The sequence below is a fragment of the Podarcis pityusensis genome (genome assembly GCF_964106645.2).
Source record: "Podarcis pityusensis genome assembly, chromosome: 12".
Classification (NCBI taxonomy): Eukaryota; Metazoa; Chordata; class Lepidosauria; order Squamata; family Lacertidae; genus Podarcis; species Podarcis pityusensis.
The window spans coordinates 14,327,954-14,348,993 of NC_138037.1; the positions used below are offsets into that span (position 1 = coordinate 14,327,954).

The 21,040-nt window shown below is 44.1% G+C and overlaps 1 protein-coding gene and 1 long non-coding RNA gene across 2 annotated transcripts in view; one reads left to right on the forward strand and one right to left on the reverse strand.

Annotated features, from left to right (window-relative positions):
- Positions 1 to 19,882, reverse strand: part of VIPR2 (vasoactive intestinal peptide receptor 2) — a 52,198-nt gene extending 32,316 nt beyond the window's left edge. Inside the window, exons 1-2 of the mRNA XM_080974190.1 lie at positions 19,600 to 19,882; positions 11,950 to 12,052 (exon numbers count right to left, since the gene is read on the reverse strand). Of these exons, the coding sequence (XP_080830316.1) occupies positions 11,950 to 12,052; positions 19,600 to 19,650 (154 nt within the window). The 5' untranslated portion in view covers positions 19,651 to 19,882. The remainder of the gene's footprint in view (positions 1 to 11,949; positions 12,053 to 19,599) is intronic.
- The window catches only part of LOC308459224, a 300,770-nt gene that overhangs the window by 49,561 nt on the left and 230,169 nt on the right, over positions 1 to 21,040 (forward strand). The gene's annotated exons all lie outside the window — the stretch shown is intronic.

Consider the following 21,040-nt stretch of genomic DNA (forward strand, 5'->3'; position numbering starts at 1 on the left):
GGGTTTTTCCCCCTATTTATTAAAAAGAATTTTTAATACACATATATTACAAATATACAAGCATACAAACATACATTTCATACAATCCTTAAAAGTGTTCAAACATACCTACACTCAATCCCACAAATAATTCATGGGTTTTAAGTATCCAGCTCTGTTCTACTTAGAGAAGACCCATTGAAATTAATGCACTTGTTAGTCAAAAGCATTAATTTCAGTGGCAGGACTCTGAGTATGGCTAGCACAGGATACAACCCAGGAACCCTACTCAACTGTCCCAGACCACCACAATTGCCACCATGGGGGTGAGCCCATTGGCCCTGTGCCTTCCCAAACATTTTGACCCCTGTTCCTGTACCTCTCTAGGCACTGGGGGCTGAATGTCTATATTGGGGAGTCTGCTGCCCTCGAGTAAGCTCCCTGCATGAAGAGCAGAGCGGGCTCCCAGCTGCAAACACCCAGCCTCCAACATGTGATGGCTGCAGGAATGTTATCAACACCAGGTACCACTCTGTCACTACAGATCACACTCCTCCACTTGATGCAGGTGGAACAAGCCTACATTCAAAGCCACAAGTGCACTGCCATCCTACGTAATTCACAAGCAAGGATTCAGGACTGGTAGCCTGGTGAAACTGGGGAAAGTGTATGGTGCTTACAGAGAGTCCATTCTAGCAGAAGAACCTTCCTCTAATGCAGGGGTCAGCAAACTTTTTCAGCAGAGGGCCGGGTCCACTGTCCCTCAGACCTTGTGGGGGGGGGGGTGGACTATATTTTGAGAGAGAAAATGAACGAATTCCTATGCCCCACAAATAACCCAGAGATGCACTTTAAATAAAAGGACACGTTCTACTCATGTAAAAACATGCTGATTCCTAGACCATCCGCAGGCCAGATTTAGAAGGCGATTGGGCTGGATCCGGCCCCCGGGCCTTAGTTTGCCTACCCATGCTCTAATCTGAACGTCCCCTGTGGATGAAATGAGGGTGACATTTGTTTAAGGATGATCTATCTGCACTTTGCTCTTCCTTGTGCATGGTCCAAAGACATTTTATCTTGATGAAGTGTGTTGTCTCTGATTTTTGTGTGTGCACTGCGTTTCCAAGAATCCAACCCTACACTTCACAGAACTGCTGAAAAAATGTTCTTGACTACGTGGATGTTCATTTCCTAAAAACATAAAGTGGAGTCTGTAGACACTGTACTATCCGACAAGATACTAAATTACTAAGAGGCTCTTGAATGGTCTCAGCCAGGCAAGATAAATCTGTTTTCTCTGTTGCTGGATGGCCTGGAGAAACGACGGATGGGATCAAAGGAGGAACAACTTGACAAAATGGAGAAGTGTTACTGGATCTGCAAGGTGAGTGGGAGCAGGAAGGTGAAGGTGTGGCCTCCTAAATTATAAATTAAACTGAAACAGAAAAGCTAACGTTTCCTAACCCTGTGCACAGTGGCGTAGCGTGGGTTGTCAGCACCCGGGGCAAGGCAAGTAATTTGCACCCCCTAACCCGTGGATTTTAGCACTGCGAGTGTGAGCGCCCCCCCCCCAGATGTTGTGCCCGGTGCGGCCGGCCCCCCTGCACCCCCCACGCTACGCCACTGCCTGTGCATATACCATAAAGCATTGACCCAAAAGCTATAGTCCAGAGCACAGAAGATATGGTTTCCTAGGTGTCGCAAAGCAACAGGTAAGAAAGACAAAGGGAAATAAAAGCAAACAGCAAAACGCAAGAGGGGTGAACCAATCAGGAGACTTAAAGCCTAGAACATTCTAGTGTTTGGGTGTGGGTGGCTTTTCCCACACAGCTGAAGCAAGTTCCTCAGTCTAGATAGCACAGAGGCCTCAATTCAACGAGATCATGTCAATTACTGGGATAGTTTTCTTCCAAAAGGCTAGCATTTCACCCAGAGATCTATGCAGAGGAACCATTTTCTTGACAATGTTGTCATATTAAAAAACAGCAACCCCACATTTCTAGGGGCCATGCAGGACAATGCCCAAGTACTAGAGGACGGTGGGTATCACTAATAAAGATTTTTTAAAAAACACAAACCCATAAAACTAGATTTGCTAATATGTTTATTTAAATGCATAAGGACTTTGGGACATGTGAAATTATACAATTTCATATACATTATACATTTAATTATACATTTAAAAAATGTAAGGCCTACAATAGAAGAATCAAGTATCGCAAGTCTTTATTTGATGGTGCGGATTGCATCTTAAAGAAACAGCAATTATAATGAAATAACAGTTACAGATGGGTAGCCGTGTTGGTCTGCCATAGTCGAAATAGAAAAATTCCTTCCTGTAGCACCTTAAAGACCAACTAAGTTAGTTCTTGGTATAAGCTTTCGTGTGCAAGCACACTTCTTCAGATACACTGAAACAGAAGTTACCAGATTCAATATATAGAAGGATCTGGTAACTTCTGTTTCAGTGTATCTGAAGAAGTGTGCTTGCACACGAAATGAAATAACAGTTATGGATTGGAAACCAGTCTGACTTTATGTTAATTATTTTTGGGTTTCAATCTATTAATTATAACTACCCGAGTTATACAAGTTAATGATCTGCAATCACCTTAATTAGGTTCTTTTGTGAAACTGCTCCCCAATCACAGGATTGATTGAATACTTTAAAATGCTATATTGTGTGTGTGTGTGTGTGTGTGTGTGAGAGAGAGAGAGAGAGAGAGAGAGAGAGAGAAAGAGAGAGTGTTGCCCATAGCTGCTTTTCAATCAAATTTTCCGAAGTGGTAATCTATTATCTATATGTTTGTTTTTTAAAGGGGTCCCTCACACTGATGCAATGACATCCTTTGAGCATATGTAATCTTGCATAACCTGTTTGGAAACATCTCCAAGTTTCTTGCCCTGTGACAGGAGCTGGTGATGGGTCAAAAAATATCTTCCCAAGGTAAGGGTAAATCTCTACTTCTCTAGATCACTTGCCAGCAAGATCTTCCCTCTTTATGGCTGCACTTTTCATTTGACTTCCGGTTTTAAGATCACTTTTTAATGTTGGCATTGCAGTGAACATTATCTGGTTCTTATAACGAAAAGTAGATGCTCTACCAGCCAGCTATGGTCCTTCCCCCCAATCTGTATGCTCCTGCTCAGACTGTAAACAACTTTATTTAAACATGTCTGTAAGCCACTTTTGACTATGCAAAACTTATTGGAGGCTTATACCTGAAGGAGCGTCTCCACCCCCACCGTTCTGCCCAGACGCTGAGGTCCAGCGCCAAGGGCCTTCTGTTGGTTCCCTCACTGTGAGAAGCAAAGCCACAGGGAACCAGGCAGAGGGCCTTCTTGGTAGTGGTGCCCGCCCTGTGGAACGCCCTCCCATCAGATGTCAAAGAGATAAACAACTACCTGACATTTAGAAGACATCTGAAGGCAGCCCTTTTCAGGGAAGTTTTTAATGTGTGATATTTTAATGTATTTTTAATCTTTGTTGGAAGCCGCCCAGAGTGGCTGGGGAAACCCAGCCAGATGGGCGGGGTACAAATAAATTATTATTGTTATTGTTATTGTTATTGTTATTGTTATTGTTATTGTTATTAATTTTATTAGGGAAAGGGCGTATAGAAATGTTCCTATGGGGTTACTTCCAACATGCATAAACATGCATAGGCTCGTGTTGCGTATCTCACCCCCACAGAACTATCCCATACTGATCTTGTTATCTTTGTAACCTGCATCCAATACGAGCGAAGCCAAACTGTCAATAAACCTATTTGACATGACTCCGGCCCACCCACTGATGTCCAGCCTGAAAGAAAATGCTTGAAACAGACTTCCAGGATTGTACAAAGTAATTGCCCCTTTTGCCCCTCAATATCTCACGGCGACATGCGCACGTCATTTGTGCTTGCGCACGTCATGTGTGCAACCCATGTGGTGTGCCCATCTCACGCCGGCACATCATGTGGCGTGAACATGTGATGTGAGCACATTGTGCGGTGCCGGCCCCCTCAATCGCAGGGGCAAGCAAGCTTGCCTGCCACCATAACAGTGGAATGGGGATGCGCAGGTATATTGTGAGCTCTACCATAGGTCTTTGTGGAGGCGGGTGGTGTGGTGTGTTTGTAATTTCATGTGTTCTGGTCTTCAACCATGTGCAGGCTTGGAGTACACAAACAGCAGCCATAATCCACAGGACTCCTGTCGTACTTTCGGTTCATAACTGTTTCAACAGGCAGCGTGACACGGTTAGGTTCTGTGCTCCATGGTGCTCCCTGCGACACCGACAAGGGTCCCCTATCTCTGTGTGAGGCGGTGGTGAGGTCAGCAGCAGTGCAGCCAATCCAGCACTCCTATTGGAGCGTTTGCACCTTGTTGACTCCACCGCCTCACTGATGCCGCACTCCTCTCTCTCTTGCTAAGCCACAGTGACAAAGACGATGGGAGGTCAAATAAGCTTCCCCAACCTGCTAACTAGATCCAATTGGAGTGGAAGAAACTGAGCTATTTTCCAAGTTTGTGGGGGATATAGTTCAAGGGTTTTTTTGTCCATTTCTGATCCTAACCAGGGACAATCAGTCCATTACCATCTGGGGTAACTTCACATTTTAGGTGTCGCTAGCAAAGCTATGTGGGCAGAACCCCTGTTTGTTTGATTTACGGCACCTATTCTGGCCCCTCAAAGAGGATTCAGTCCACGTACAGGACTCCAGACCAGGCTTTCTTCCCCACCCCCCTAGTTGATTTTAGGCCAAAGGCAGCATTAGAAACCTGACACACAAGAATCCCGAAAAGACAATCAATTATTATTTTTTAAATTTATATTTTAAAAAAGTCTGGCAGCGCTGGTAATTATGCACGTACTGAAAAATGAGTAACTTTCTGGCTCGACTGGATGTGGAATTCATACCAGTGGCAAAGGACAGCCGAATAAATTACTTCTTTTGCTCCAGTGCGATGTTTTTGGGTCTGTTCCAGAGATGAAGGGCAAAGGTCCATCTTTCCCTCACTTGTGGAAAATATCTGAAAGATGTTGATAGGAAGGTAGCTTTTCTTTGTGTACACACAGACTACTGATGAACGTTCCCCTGCTGGAGCTAGAGAGTGAGCTTGTCATCATAGGCTAATGGAAGGCTCCAAGGTGTGAGTCCGGAATCACAACAGTTAGGCGTTGGCATCCTTTCTCCTCTACCACCATCGCTCTTTGCATTGTGACCTCCACAACCTGCACTATCTAGGCAAATGTGCATGCATGCATTGCCACGAACCCAGAAGTGGAATGAAAAGAGGCAAAAACAGCCCTAAAAGAGCATAAAAATGGTACAAAAATGGTGCCTAGCAATCCCACAAGCCTTTGCAAGTGCAACCCCAGGAGTCTTTGAGGCCTGTGGAGCGTTTGAGTTTGAGCAAGGAGGTTTGGAGGGAGTGATTGTGGTGGATTTTTGGTTTTTCTAAGGGTTTCCAGAGGTGTAGAGGGTGTTTGCAGGCTTTCTCAATTGTGTCCCCAATATACACGATTCTACTTAAATGGGCGGTGCCTGAGAATGTACCCCTCCCCATTAAATGGGGAGTTGCCTATACTTGAATGGACTTTTCAATGCATCTCAACTTTTACACAGTGCTGCCTCTGGTTGCGAATGGGATCTATTCCGGAGGTCTGGCCAGATCCCAAGGTTTTCGCAACCTAAGGATCACTGTTATACACATGTGCGCGGGGTGGTAGACCGCATCTGTGCATGCTTGTGAAGTGAAACACTTCTGAGTTTGCTGCTTTCGCAACCTGAAGTTTACATTACCCGAGGGTAACGTAACCCAAGGAGCTCCTGTATAGTGGCACCATGGTTTGCATACCTCTTGGTTTGCATACGTTTTGGATTACAAACATGTCAAACCCGGAAGTGCAGTGTCCCGGTTTGCAACCTTTTTTTGGATTACAACCCATTTTTTTTGGATTATGAACAAAAAATTTCTGGAGGCTGCATTGGCGAAAGCGCGTTTTGAGTTACAACCTGTTTTGGTTTACAAACGGACCTCCAGAACGAATTATAGTTGTAAACCTTGGTACTACTGTATTTTAAAATGGCTGTTACCTCTCATCAATCTGCTGCAAACCTGCTGGTAAGAACCAAGGAAATGAATTTTTAAAGTAAGCATTGACTAAGATTTTTTGCACACAGGCGCACACACGGTAAACTCTCTCCACATTTTCCAGCTTATAATTCTAAGAGTTTTATAGATACTTCATATTACTGCTGCATGTGAAAAGAAAAACGTAACCCAAAATTAGTTCCAGTGAACCTGGTAATAAAAAGATGCAACTATAAAACGTCACGAGGGCAACAGGAATCATTAATATGCAGCTTAGGGCTATCAAAAGAATGTGGACAATCGTTTCAGGCTTGATTTGTGTGTCTTTTGGCAATTAGCCTTGTTATTATTATGGAAGAAACTGGAAAGAGAAAAAGAAATATCCCAAAGTGATTTATTACCATGGAAAAATATGTTTTTGCTATTAGAAACACATACAGGACAAAAATATTGTACTCAGCTCGAATGTTGACAACACTAAATATAGAAACTTACTTTTTGACATCCTTATAATGTCTATATTTAAAAAAACCCACACTTTAGGTTTTCTTATATACTGGGACTGCCATTCTATGCACAACAATCTGAGAATTAGCCTTTACTGATGATTGAACAGGCAGAGGGTTTTGTTGTGAGTTTCTGTTGACATGTTAACAAATTTACCAATGTGAGTCACATGTCACTTCCAGACCGTTTATCAGTAGCAAAACCAGCTCAGAACATCTCCTAAACATAGCTGTCAACGTTTCCCTTTTTTAAAGGGAATTTCCCTTATTCCGAATAGGATTCCCTGCAAGAAAAGGGAAAAGTTGACAGCTATGCTCCTAAATGGTCTATAGCGAAGACCCCGCTGGCAACCCAAGCCAGAGTGTCCCAAGCAGCCTTCTGGAAATTACTATATTTAGACAGCTGAGTTGTGTTGCTTCTTGAATCACTTTAGAGAGAAAAAATAGGGGTAGCTCTGGGGAGGCACAAACTTGCCTGAAAGCTCTGTCTAATGTGGGGGTTATATTGGCTCCATCAAGATATAACATGTATATTAATGGACAGCTTCCCTTTAAGCAACATTCATACCCAGTACTTTTTTTTCTATAAATAAATGTTTAGGGGTACTCTCATTTTGATTCAAGAAAAATAAATACAGTAAATGGAGAAAACTACAAAGATTCACAGAATGTTTAGGGGTATGCCTCCCTCTGCATCTCCCCAGAAAAAAGCACTGTTCATACCAAACTCTCCAAATGGCTTTTAAAACAACCAGCAGGGAAGTCCTTAGCTGGAAGCCTGGCTGACGGACTTTAGGAATCAAGGATGGGGAACCAGCTGTTGTTGGACTCCAACTCCCATCAGCCCCAGTCAACATGGCCGGTGCTTAGGGACAACGACAGATGTAGTCCAATAGGTTTCCCATCCCTGCTATAACTGCTGCTGCACTAGGAAAGAGGTGATGCAATTGCAGGAACGCACCTGTACTCTGGAGAACACCAGAATGCTGGCAGAAAACTTCACCGGAATGGAAAACTCTACCTGCTGTGGGTGTTTTGCTGGTAAAGGTAAAGGTAACCAGTCGTGACAGACTCTGGGGTTGCGGCGCTCATCTCACTTTACTGGCCGAGGGAGCCAGCGTACAGCTTCCAGGTCATGTGGCCAGCATGACTAAGCCACTTCTGGCGAACCAGAGCAGCACACGGAAACGCTGTTTACCTTCCTGCCAGAGCACTACCTATTTATCTACTTGCACTTTGACGTGCTTTCGAACTCCTAGGTTGGCAGGAGCAGGGACCGAGCAACGGGAGCTCACCCCGTCGCGGGGATTCGAACCGCCAGCCTTCAGATTGGCAAGTCCTAGGCTCTGTGGTTTAACCCACAGCGCCACCTGCGTCCCGTTTTACTGGTTGTAGTGTCTAAATGAGGGCACTTGCAGAGTGGCCCTGGGTCCAAAACACCCTAATTTCTTTAAGATGCCCAAAGCAAGGGCTAATTGCTGTTAATTTTTTTTTTTTAAGTCAAATTAAAGAAACAAAAGGGGAAAGCATATTTTTCTGCTCTGGCCACAGGGGTAGTAAGTAACAGGAACTCTGTTATGGATTCCCCTCCCCACCCCCTCTATAGGATTACCCTCTTAAACTCCCATCCCATACACACTTAACCTGAGAGTATAACCCCCTTCTGGGGACTTACTTCTGAGTCAACAGGGATAGGGTTATGCTACACAGCAATTAAAGCTGTCGGTGAGGGTTGGCAGAGAGGAGAATTTGTGTTCCACTCTTCTTCGGAAGAGCCAAGGGCAAACGACAAGGCTATCTTTTTTTGCGCAGCATATAGTTAAAGTGTGGAATCTGTTCCCACAAGGTGTAGTGATGGCCACCAATTCGTACAGCTCTGAACAGGGATTAAGACAGATTTCATGGAGGAGAAGGTATTGATGGCTACTTGGCACGATGCCTGGATATTACCTCAAGTCTGAGAAGGGGTAGGCCTCTGAATATCAGTTGAGGGAGGTGATAAGCAGGAGAGAGCTATTGAATTCATGCTCTGCTTGTGAGCTTCCCATAGGCATGTGATTGGCCAAAGATGGACTAGATGGGTCTTTGATCAGATCCATCAGGTATCTTCTAAAGTACTTAGAAGTTCCAGGGAGTTCCAGCAGTGTTTTGCCTTTAACAGTTCTCTTGTGGGTGGATGGTAGAGAAGTTAGTGCTTAGATAAATCCTTCAACTTCATCTCTGGAGTTGTTTGCTTGCTGTGGGCTTTGTGACTGCTAAGCATGCTCTAATCCTGAAATCTATACGAGGCAATCCACACAGTTTTTGGACCCGTAGCAAACCATAAAAGCAACACGATTGCATCTCCGTTTAAAACAAAGTTCCCCACGGCCTCAACTGAAGCAGTTATTGTGTGCTCTATAAATAGGACACGTTATGGGCAGGAGGTCACAACCCCTCCTAGTTTCCTAGCACTTCCATGTCCTTTGCTCACTGAAGCAATTATTTAGCTTTCCTGCAGTCAGATACGCTTTCAAGCCAGCAAATGCCATGATTGAATGAGTTAGACGTTCCATTTAAACAGAACACCAAGCCATGGTTTGGCATTACGTGACTAAGCAGTGAGGAGTTTCAGTTCGCATACTTATCCCACTGCACACTGATCCTGCTTTGAAACAAACCATGGTTTATCATTTCATCCATACTCTGCTAGCCCAAACAAACCTAGGATCAAATCCTGGCTTGAGATCCTGGTTTGCATGGCAAGTGCTGGTTCGGACAGTCAATCCCTGTTCCCAGGGAACTCTAGGAATTGTCAATTTCAGCTCCCAGGATTGGGGGGGGGGGGAGCCATGACCGTTAAAAGTAGTATCATAGCATTTAAACATATGGTATGAATATGACCTAGGACTGTTGTTGTTTAGTCGTTTAGTTGTTTAGTCGTGTCTGACTCTTCGTGACCCCATGGACCAGAGCACGCCAGGCACTCCTGTCTTCCACTGCCTCCCGCAGTTTGGGCAAACTCACGCTGGTAGCTTCGAGAACACTGTCCAACCATCTCGTCCTCTGTCGTCCCCTTCTCCTTGTGCCCTCCATCTTTCCCAACATCAGGGTCTTTTCCAGGGAGTCTTCTCTTCTCATGAGGTGGCCAAAGTATTGGAGCCTCAGCTTCATGATCTGTCCTTCCAGTGAGCACTCAGGGCTGATTTCCTTCAGAATGGAGACGTTTGATCTTCTTGCAATCCATGGGACTCTCAAGAGTCTCCTCCAGCACCATAATTCAAACGCATCAATTCTTCAGCAATCAGCCTTCTTTATGGTCCAGCTCTCACTTCCATACATCACTAGACCTAGGACTAGGGAGACCCAAATTCAAATCCTTACTCAGTCAAGAAGCTTACTGAGTTACCTTGTGCCAGTTGCTATCCTTCTTGGCCTAACCTATTTTACAGGGCTACTGAATATAAATACAACAATTAAACTGAAAATAAATAAAATAAACCAGCACAGCAATTAGGCTTTCTCATTTTCTCTGTGATTGCAAGGAACCTGCAGGCTTGTATTGGCTCTCAACCCACCCTTCCAATTGGCTGGCAACCTTATAATCCTTGTCAAATAAAAGATATCCTTGCCAATTAAAAAAAAATCCTATAACAGACTCTTTTAAAATTCTGACTCACAGCACCCAGTCTAATTCATTTCATTGCTACTGATCCATTTTCTTTTACAGGCAGATATGTGTTTACTTTTCTGTTTCAAACCCTTTGCTGTATTTATTGTCTCCCTACTGAGAAGAATGAAAGATCATTTATTTACACTGTGAGCAGATGGCCTTGGTTGAGGCACTGGCTTGTGGGAAATGTTTCACTTCTGTATTTGCTTTTTGATAATCTTCTGTTCCACTGCACTTAAAGCCATAGTGAAAATTGTTTTAAAAGCAGAGACAGGAAAGGAATGGAATCAGCTACCTCCTTCCAAGCCCTTTCTCCTCATCTTAAAAATGTAATCATTGCCCCATAAGACATTTTATCATTTTAAAAAATCCAAACATCTTCACGTAGTGCAAGGAAATCCTGCAGAGTCTAAATATAGCCCCACAACTAAGTTCTTCAGCCACAGTTACTGGACTACAGCTCCCATGATCCTCAGACAGGTCAGGGATGATTGGGTTGTAGTACAACAGCATCTGGTAGACTCAAGGTTGAAAAACTATAGTGTAGACAGTACTGAACTATATGCAGGGCGAGCTCAATTTGATGAAGACGGCATCACCCACCTTCTTCCATGGACCAAAACCAACTTTTAATCTGATTTCAGCACTGATGATGGGACAACATCTTCCACCAAGGCTACCTCAGAGGCACAGAACAAATTGCTCAACACACAGTTGTTCTCCAACACCTTACTGCTGCCTGCCCCTCAGCTATCTGCCACCTAAAGCGCCTGCCTAAAGCGCCCTACTGTTAGGGACAACTCTAGCTAGATGGCCCAATGGTCTGATTTGGTACAAGGCAGCTTCCGATATTCCCATAAGGGACCTACTATTGTGCTATTTGCTGCTCCCCATTGCTCCTGCCCTTGGAGGGGCAGAATGTCATCATTGGGGCGTTAGGAATGTCTTTTCATTTATGGTGGGAGTGTCCACTGGTGAAAGAGTTCTGGTCTAATGGGTATATACTGTCTCAAAGACTACCAGACAAATGATCCCACAGCGCTCACTTCTAAATATATGAGATGGTCATATTCAAAAACTGCAAGCTAAAGAATTAGTGTTGTGGCTTCTGGTAGCAGCTAGGATATCCACAGCACAAAAGTGGAAGACCTTCAGATATCTCTGTGGTATGAAAGTGAATGGAACCTGGCAAGGGCAGAAAATATAAAGGTTTCCAAAGGCTTAGAAGACCCATAACATTTTTTATACTGTGTAGTCAGATTCTATCATTTATATCAGCACAACTAACTTCCAGGACACTGTGGCACCGTATGCAGGAAATAGGGACATCTAAATGTTTCTACCAACAGATGTCCCCTCACATCTTCTGGTTTTGTTGACAAATTTAAGAGAATGGATGTGTCACTTCTGATATTTTTGTATTTTTACATTTGTTTTTGTACATTTATTTTACATGTAATGGAATAAAATAAAAGTAATTTACTAATTACAGTAAGTAATCATGGAAATACAGCAGGCTGGCAGAGGGGGTGGTGGATAACCCTGTCCCATGTCAATGCTGGCCATGAGAAGGGACCTTCCGTTCATTTTCAGCCAACATGGAAATGGAGGCTACGAGAATCTTAACAGGCTCCTTTCATTTGCAGGCCAGTAGCTTTTGTGGACTTATTTGCAAGACTACACGATTGAATCACTCTTTTCTTTTCACTCTCTAAGTTGTCTTCTTACCTTTAAAACCCACGGTTTTGGCATTTTTTAAAAGTTCCATGCACTTTATTTCCTCTTTATGAAGCTCCAGCTGCAATCTGCATTCCGGGTGAATCCCATTTACCTGTTAAATTGAACAAAGGACACGACTTAAATATATTCATAACACTAAGCACAGCTAATCATTTTTATTAGGTTTTTCAAGAATAAGTAAATACATTAGCACTGGAAGTTATAGGCTGAATAAAGTATGCCGATACAATTGCATTACACTATTACCCTCACTCAGCAAACAAACGTGCAGAGAACCACTGTAACAAATAAACTGACTGACTGAAACAAAACTCAATCTCCCTAACCAACAGACCCTTTGCTTCCAAGTGTCATTAGAATATATCATTACTCCTCAGAAGGTACATGTAGCAAAGAAATAACAATTTACATGCAAATCACGATGCATACCAAAATATATGAAATCTACCGAAAAAGCAGTTTACATCAAGATGTTCATTCATTCCAATGGGACTACTCTGAGTAAGGCTAGCACTGGGCACAACCCAATGGCATTTGGCCTGAAAACAACCACTGGTGTCAAAACATGTATTTTAGTTCTATAGCAGAAACTGAGGAATCCTTGACGTGCTAAGAAGGTAGTGATAACCAGCTATGAAGGCTGTGGTTTTTCATTTTAATGGGTAATTGTCTAATGTTGCAGGTTGAAAAAGTTAGTAAAGCAACACACTCCTTGACCACAGGGAGTCATTAACTTCTCCAGCCCAGATCCTAGGGAAATCACTCTAGGCACGGGGCACAGCTCCAAACAAAGATATGGAAGAACCAGCTGCTGTCCAAGGTAGCCTGAATAATCCCATTACAGGGATGCCTCGCCTAGGCCCCTCAATAACTCCTCCAACCTTATCCCAAGTCCTCAATTCATCACCCAAGTCTGCATCACCCTCTAGGCCTCAGGAGCAAAGGTAGACCCAGTGCATAGCCTAGTTGGCTTCCAGAAGGCTCTGTCACCAGAGGTCTACTTGGAAGGAAAGATCTATTTGGGAGGACCAACCTTACTTGGGAATACAAGGAAGATCCAGCTGCAAGCATTGACTCAGCAGAGGACCATCTCTGGTTTAACAGTTTCCACTGAGGCTCATTAATGCCATTGTTTGAGCTCTGGCCTCCACAACCAGGTGCCAGTAGTGGCCACAGGGTATCTCCCAGGGGGCTGAGGTCAAGGCATTGTGGCTAAAGACACAAGGACAGAAACAAAATTCAAACCACTGACTTTCTGGTTCACCATTCAGTCTCTTAACTGCTGCGTTTACTACGTTGTCAGCACCTAAGGTTCCCCAAACTGGGCTTTAAATGTTGGCAGCCTAGTGACTCCCAAGCAATGTCAATGGGAACTTTGAAAACCGCACTCTTCTGTACAAAGAAACATCCTTGATTGCTGCCTTGAACATTCCCCAGTGAACAATGCCACTACAGTTGGCAATCACTAGTCACCACAGGGATATTTGAAAATATTGATTGAAGTGACTCACAGCTTTTCAGAGCAACTTGGAACATTATTATAAATGAAGGAAATGTACATTTTTGTCATCAAAAGAGAACCTGGCTAACTATGGAGCAGGGTGGAAGAGAACCCATCTAGCGTGATAAGAACAAAGTACAGTATCACAAATTATAACGTGACGACTTTTTATTCTTCTCCCCTTTCCTCGTACATCTTATTTCTTAAGTGCTGTGCAGTGGCAAAACCCACTGTAATGTGCAAGCATTTCTGTTACTCTTTGTATTAATTATTCTTCTGAACTGGAATGGTTCATTGGTTGCGTTAAGGCAGGGGTCAGCAAGGTGTATCTTGCCTGGGCTGGATCAGTCCCACGGAGTTCCCTCTGTGGGCTGAATTGCGCGTGCGCCTGCGATTTTTAGGATCTGTGTCTGCGCAGACGCAATTTTTGGCGCCACAGAAGTGAGTCCCCATGCGCCGGTTTAGCGCAGATTGAGAACGGGCAACTCAGTTCGGGGGCAGCTCGGGGGCTGGTCAAATGACCTCCACCGGCCTCTTCCAGCCCATGGGCCTTAGCTTGCTGACCCCTGCGTTAAAGTACCACAATACGCAACCAAACCATGGTTTATTGTGACAAGAACAATTCTAGCCTCTACCTGAGCTCACATACTCTTCCTCCCTGCCCTTCCATCAACATTGCCACAGGGACTGGGGACATGTTTGAGATTTTTTCTTGGAAATATAAAGTGGTATAGAAATGAAATTCATCATCATCATCATTATCTGAACCCAACAAACAGTGGTTAGTCTTAACTATAATGTATTGAAACAAGCCAGCTTCTAAACAGTGTAGACTGAGATTAACCACAATTTGGGCTTCAGCCATAACATTAAATATATAAGCCTTGTTATATTTATGCACAGGTGCAGTGCCAGGAAAAAAGTATGGCAACCATGAAAAAATAGTGGTTTCTAATGCTAGTTTCCTTTTCCAAGTATCTTTCTTGGACCACAATGTTCTAATGTGTGGCCCAGTTCCTTTTAGGGCTGAAAGTGTCCAGAGAATAGTTTTTCTCCATCTTGCATGGGGCTAGAAATTGTGTGCATCCAATGAAGTTTGGAAGATTCAGGGCAGATAAAAGATATTTCTTTCTCATGCAACAGATGAACTATGGAACTCGTTCCCACGGAAAGCAGCGATGGCCAGCAATGCGGATGGCTTTAAAAGAGGATTAGACAAATTCATAGTCAGAGGCAGTAACGCTTCTGAATACGACTTGCTCACATCCTGCTTGCAAGTTTTCCCACAGGCGTCTGGTTGGCCACTGTGAGAACAGGATGCTGGAGTAGGTAGATTATTGGCCTGATCCTGCAGGTTCTTATTAAGATTACTTATGAGAATCACAAAACAAAACATAGATGCAGCTTTGTGTACCACTAGTGAACTTTAATTCTCAGTGTTTATCATTTGTCGATTAAACAAATGTCTAAAAATATTCTTTTTTAAAATCTTTAAATCACATGATTTAAATGTTCTCTAAACAGTGATTTAGCAGTGAAGCTCAGGCTGCCTGTTTGAAAGATATACATCAGCTGCGGAAATTGCAGAAGATGTGCAATGCCCCCCCCCTCTATTCCAGGCGTGCTGCATTCTGCAAAAGCGTTCATTTTCCAACAAATAAGCCCGTTTGAATCATACACACTTTATGAAAGGCCTTTAGGCACCAAGTGATCTAATGAATTCACAGTGTTGCGTGCTTGGAGTCTGGAGTTATTTCCTTATGCACATTTATGAAAAAAAAGATGATTTTGGAAAGTAGGGAATACAAATTGGCATTCTACAAGCCATCGCATAGGATGAACTGCAGCCATTAATAGTTCACTATTGTAAAAAAAGAAAAAACACCTTTCAGGGATAGGGAAAATAAGCAATTTGGAAACAATCCAACATTTTTAACTGGCATCATTTACCAAGCTTGGTTAATAACAGGTGGTTCCCTGCTGCTGCAAGATCCTTTTATGCAATTCCACCTGATGTGCGAATTAAACAGCAGTTCGATAGTGCTCAGTTCGGCAGCACATATACTAAAATTGGAACAATATAGAGATTAGCCTGGCAAAACAGCAGTTGGATAAATCACACTTAACTACTTCCAAGTCCTGGAAGACTTGATCCTATAGTATGTTGCAATAAAACAGTCAGGAATCAGGAATGTGGAAAAACTGCTGTGTCAGAGTAACAACATTGCCTGCATTTTTTTCTTAGGGCATCACACACACACACACACACACACACACAGGTGTTGTGTGGCATAAACCTTTGCAGAGGACTGATAGAGGGATGAGGACTCACAGGGATGATTCACCCATATGGCATTCCAAGATCCAGTCAGAATAAGGAATGCTAGGCTAAACAAACCAATGACCTCACTAGAAAGCAGCTCCACATGTTCATTATAAAACAGAAGGGAAAGCGAACACGTGAAAATAGAGGAGTTAAAAAGCCAAGCTACATAATATAACTTAGGGACATGGGTGGCGCTGTGGTCTAAACCACTGAGCCTAGGGCTTGCTGATTGGAAGGTTGGCGGTTCGAATTCCCGCGACGGGGTGAGCTCCCGTTGCTCTGTCCCAGCTCCTGCCAACCTAGCAGTTCAAAAGTACATCAAAGTGCAAGTAGATAAATAGGTATCTCTCCGGCGGGAAGGTAAACGGCGTTGCCGTGCGCTCCTCTTGTTACGCCAGAAGCGGCTTAGTCATGCTGGCCGCATGACCCAGAAGCTGTACACCGGCTCCCTTGGCCAATAAAGCGAGATGAGCGCCGCAACCCCAGAGTCATTCGCTACTGGACTTAACTGTCAGGGGTCCTTTACCTTTACCCAGACAAGGGATTTGGGTCACTTCACACATTATATACATGGGTTTGCTTCTGCAGGAGCACTCAGCAAACTGCTTTATTTCTGGCAAGTACCCAGGAGGCTGCTGTCTCCCGAGTCAGACCACTGGTCCATCTTGCTCAGTACTGCCCATGCTGAGTGGCACCCTGGTTTGAGACAGAAGTCGTTCCCAGTTCTACCTAGACATGTTGGGGAGCTGAATCTGGATGCAAAGCTGATGTCCTGCCACTGAGCTGCCCTTCTTCTGCATGATGCCTGTGATTGCAAACACATGCTTCTGTTTACAAAACAGCTCCTCATCCAGGGTTTGCCCTATGTTTTCCAGAGTGCAAATGATCACATGGGAGAGAAAGTGGGAGGGAGATATCGGAAGGATTTGAAAAGAAAGTTAAGAGCAAAGCAGAAATCTAGGAGGCAAGAAGAAGCCAAAAGAGCAAACAGGAAGATATAAAGCTTAAAACAAGAAGCCATGCATTTTTAAACATTAGCTTCCTTTGGGCATATTATATATTCCTGTATTTTATTTTTTTTAAAAAATACCCTTAAAAAATTCCCTTTACCTTTGAATCCTATTGATAAACTCAATAAATCCTATTAATCCGAAGCTTTCTATTGACACACTGTTCATTTTACTGAACAGTGAAAAGAAAAGTGTGTGGATTTGTGAATACATGAATCCTATTGATAAACACAAGCATAGGCATGCATGCCAAAACGTTGGGATGGGGAAGTAAAATCCCTTATCAGAAAAGCACTGCAGTCATGGCTAGGAGGGTGTAGAATAACTTTTCTTTGAGGTCTGCAAAGAAAATGTCTCAGAACCTCTAAGGAGTACTGAATGCTTTGGGGCAGCCTGCCTTTTACGTTTTCCATGGGTGAAGTTTAAAGGGCTGTTTCTATTAAAGTGGTGAGTGCATTCAATAAAAAACTAAACTGTTGATTAAAAAACCACTTTCTGTCCTTCTCAGCAGCATTCACACATATTCCAACTCTACAATTCTATGCTTCCCTCATAGGGTTGTTGTGAAGATAAACACAAGGATAAACCACCTTGAGCTCTTTGGAAGAAGGAGGTGATGATGTAGGGGAAAGAAGGGACTCCGAATAGAATGGAGAGAAAATTGTATGACTATTCTTTTTGTCCTTACTAGCCAATGTCTGGTCAACAAGCTCAAGAGGAAAAAACACACACTTGCAACACACTTCCAAGTAATAAGACTGATTTCTGCATGCAAACTATAATGTCTGCAGCAGCCCCCAAGGCTTTTCCTCCCGACTAGTAATTTGAAAGGGACGTGCAAAAGCATTTCTAAGATTAGAAAGACCATGCATTAATGAAGTGGCTTTGCCATGAAGTACCACAAAGCAGGAGGTTCAAAGGGGGAATATTTTTTTTCTTCCTCCATTTCTGTCCATCATTAAAAAAATAATAATCAAAACCAGTAGGCATTGTTTTGTCTTTTTGATTTAGGTGCAACAATGTTTGAAGTCCAATACTGGGTGTTGGTATACGAGATGCGTGAACTGGACTGTATGTCCCAGAAACTTTGCAAGGTGAGTCTCACATTCCTTGCACTAATATTAAGATACCCACCTGCAGCTGCTTCCTGATGTGCAGTGGCAAAACACAAGTATTTATTATGTATGTTCTTACACTTATACCCATGCTTTTCTTCTGTCACAAAACGCAAGGTGGCATAGATATGGTTCCCAGACAGCATGGCAAAATCAAGACTGCCTTTTTTATTTTTATTTTTTGAACTTTGGAGCACTTGATCCATAATTATCATTGTTAGACACAAGTTTCATGTTCAAAATTACTAATAGTACAGGCTAGAATTTCCACTCCAGCTATAAATGTCTACAGTGGTACCTCGGGTTACATACACTTCAGGTTACATACGCTTCAGGTTACAGACTCCGCTAACCCAGAAATAGTATCTCGGGTTAAGAACTTTGCTTCAGAATGAGAACCAAAATCGTGCAGCGGCGGCGCAGCAGCAGCAGCAGGAGGCCCCATTGGCTAAAATGGTGCTTCAGGTTAAGAACAGTTTCAGGTTAAGTACGGACCTCTGGAACGAATTAAGTACTTAACCCGAGGTACCACTGTATTGAAAAAAATGGGGGCGGGGACTTCACATATTTGGCATTCCTTAATAATTTTGATTTTGACGAGAAAAGACTTGACATTTGTTGCAGGGGGAAACCAATCTGCATAAAATTATCTTGAGGGTAATATTTAGCCTGGAGGCTATTTTGACTGCGTGAATAGCACTGGAGGCATCGCCATCAGGAATACTTCTGTTTACAGCAGTGACAGGACTAATTCATGCTGTCTGCTTTGTCCTGATCTTTCTCAATGAATTACGGTAAGATCCAGAAGTTTACAGAGGCAGGGAACACCTCAGAGGAATTATGGGTGATACTGTACTTCATCCTTTATAGTCCTGCCACGGTTGTGGGTGGAAGATGTCTTCTCTTTCTATAATGCTGAAATATTGAGCTCTTACTAGGTTCCTCTCTCCATCCAAAAGTGAATCTGCTTTTCAGTCATGCTTTGCCTGTCATATCTGCAGTGAAGCATTTATTGCTACAATTCATTGCCCTCTCACAATCCACAATGCTTAAGAGTTCAAGCAAATTCACCTGCTTTCATGACTGGGCTTAAGATCCGTTACAACAAATTAGTTACCAGCCTATCAAACAGGGAGGTTAGAGAGGGTGAGTGAGTCCCACACACTTTGTTGCCTAAATGAGTGAAGCAGCAATGCTGTTATATCCTAAGTCCAGGAATATTTCACATGTGCGGCTGAGCATTTCTGACCCATTTCCACCCAGTCACACCTGCAGTGGGGACTCCCATGCTAAGTCAGCACTGGGAACGAGCTCACACTTTCGTCCCACAATTTTATGGAATTTGCTCTATGCTCCTCTGTTGTTACTGGCGATGTTAAAGATCCAAGTGGATCGATTTGAGAACAGAGGGCCACCTATAGCCTAAAAAGAGCAGTCACCCAGGGAGGGGATCATATGAACGCAGGGTAGGGAGAGAAAAGAGAAATTATTCACTGTGTCCTTTTTAAATAAAGGGTCGCCGTGGGAGCCCGCGCGTCCTGTGGCTGCTCAGCGATGAACGGCGGGAAAGGTACTTTGCACATGCTCAGAGACTAACCCCGCTTTATGATATCAGCACCCAGGTGAGGGGTGGGGTGGGGTGGGATGGGGGGACACAGGAAAGCAAAGAAACCCAGAGTTACTCACCAGCCCCAAAGTCCACCAACCGATCGAGAAGAGAAGAGCCGGCAAGTTCATCCCAGCCAAGTGCCGGAGGGGCAGGATCAGCTCTCCGGGGCCGGGGGTCGCGGGCTTCCGAAGCTGCAGAGACCCCCCAGCAGAAACATAAGGTCGCCGAGCGGGCGCTACCCGTCTCCTGGCGCGCAGCTGACTCCGCGGGCGCGCACGTGGGCAGCTCCCGCCGCGCCTCTCGCTGGCAGCACGCGTCCCCGGTCCCTCGTCGCCCGGACTGCGGCTCCTGCCTCCGTCGCCTCCCAGCCCAGACTGGCTCCCCGGCACGCTGGGCTGCGCGCTACTGTTCACCCAGCCAGGACTCCTCCTCTCCGCCTCCGGCTTTCTCCTGCCTCTCCTCCTCCTCCTCCTCCTTCTCCCCCCCCCCCATCTGGTTCTTCCATTGGCGCCCTGGAGTTGCTGCTTGCGTGCTGCGCGTCAGGCAGAAATACAACAGGTGATGCATTTTACATTTTTATTCTGGGGTTGGGCTTCTTAAGATTAGGGGCAGGGATAGGTAATTTACTGGACTACAACGCCCTCCCCAAAACAGCTGGGAAATGTAGTTTGTTAAGAAAGCTGGGAATTTCAGCTCTGTGAGGAGTAAACTACAGTTTGTGAGATTCCTTATGGGGTGCTTCCATGGGCATAGCCGGGATTTATTTTAGGGGAGCAGGTTTTATGTTGGGGGGGGGCAGAGCCAAGTTATCTCTGGCACAATGTGCCAGTTGTTTTTATTTATTTATTTGATGGCTACGCCCTTCAAACGTATGAGGGGTACACACTCTCTCTCCATTCTGCAGCCTAGCTTACATCTCTCTGGGTCATAGCTGTCAACGTTTCCCTTTTTTAAGGGAAATTCCCTTATTCCGAATAGGATTCCTCGCAAGAAAAGGGTGGTTGTTGAAGAGGTCAAATGGGATGACAGGCCTGAGGTGGATTTAGGGGAGCACGACCGGCCACTGAGCTGAGAGGACGTCACAGGGTGCACTGCAACAATGACAAACAATGGAAGGCGAGAAGAGGGAAGCGCCGAATTTTGGCACCGCAAAGGTGCGCTGCTGAAATCCCAAAGTCTGCCACTGCATACTGTCCTTCTGTGGAGCTTGGAGAACTGGATACAAGAATGACAAGTATAATTAATGATTGTATTGAAGCACAGTGTGAAGAAGTATGGGGTCCAGATCAAGGGAAATCATAGTCCCATTCTATTCTACCTTGGTCAGACCACAATGCCCAATTCTGGGCACCACAATTTAAGAAGGATGTTGACAAGGTGGAACGTGTGCAAAGGAGGGCAACCAAGATGATCGAGGGTCTGGAAATCCAGCCTTATGAGGAATGGTTGAAAGGTCTGGGTATGCTTAGCCTGGAAAAGAGAAGACTGAGAGGAGATATTATAGCCATCTTCAAAGAT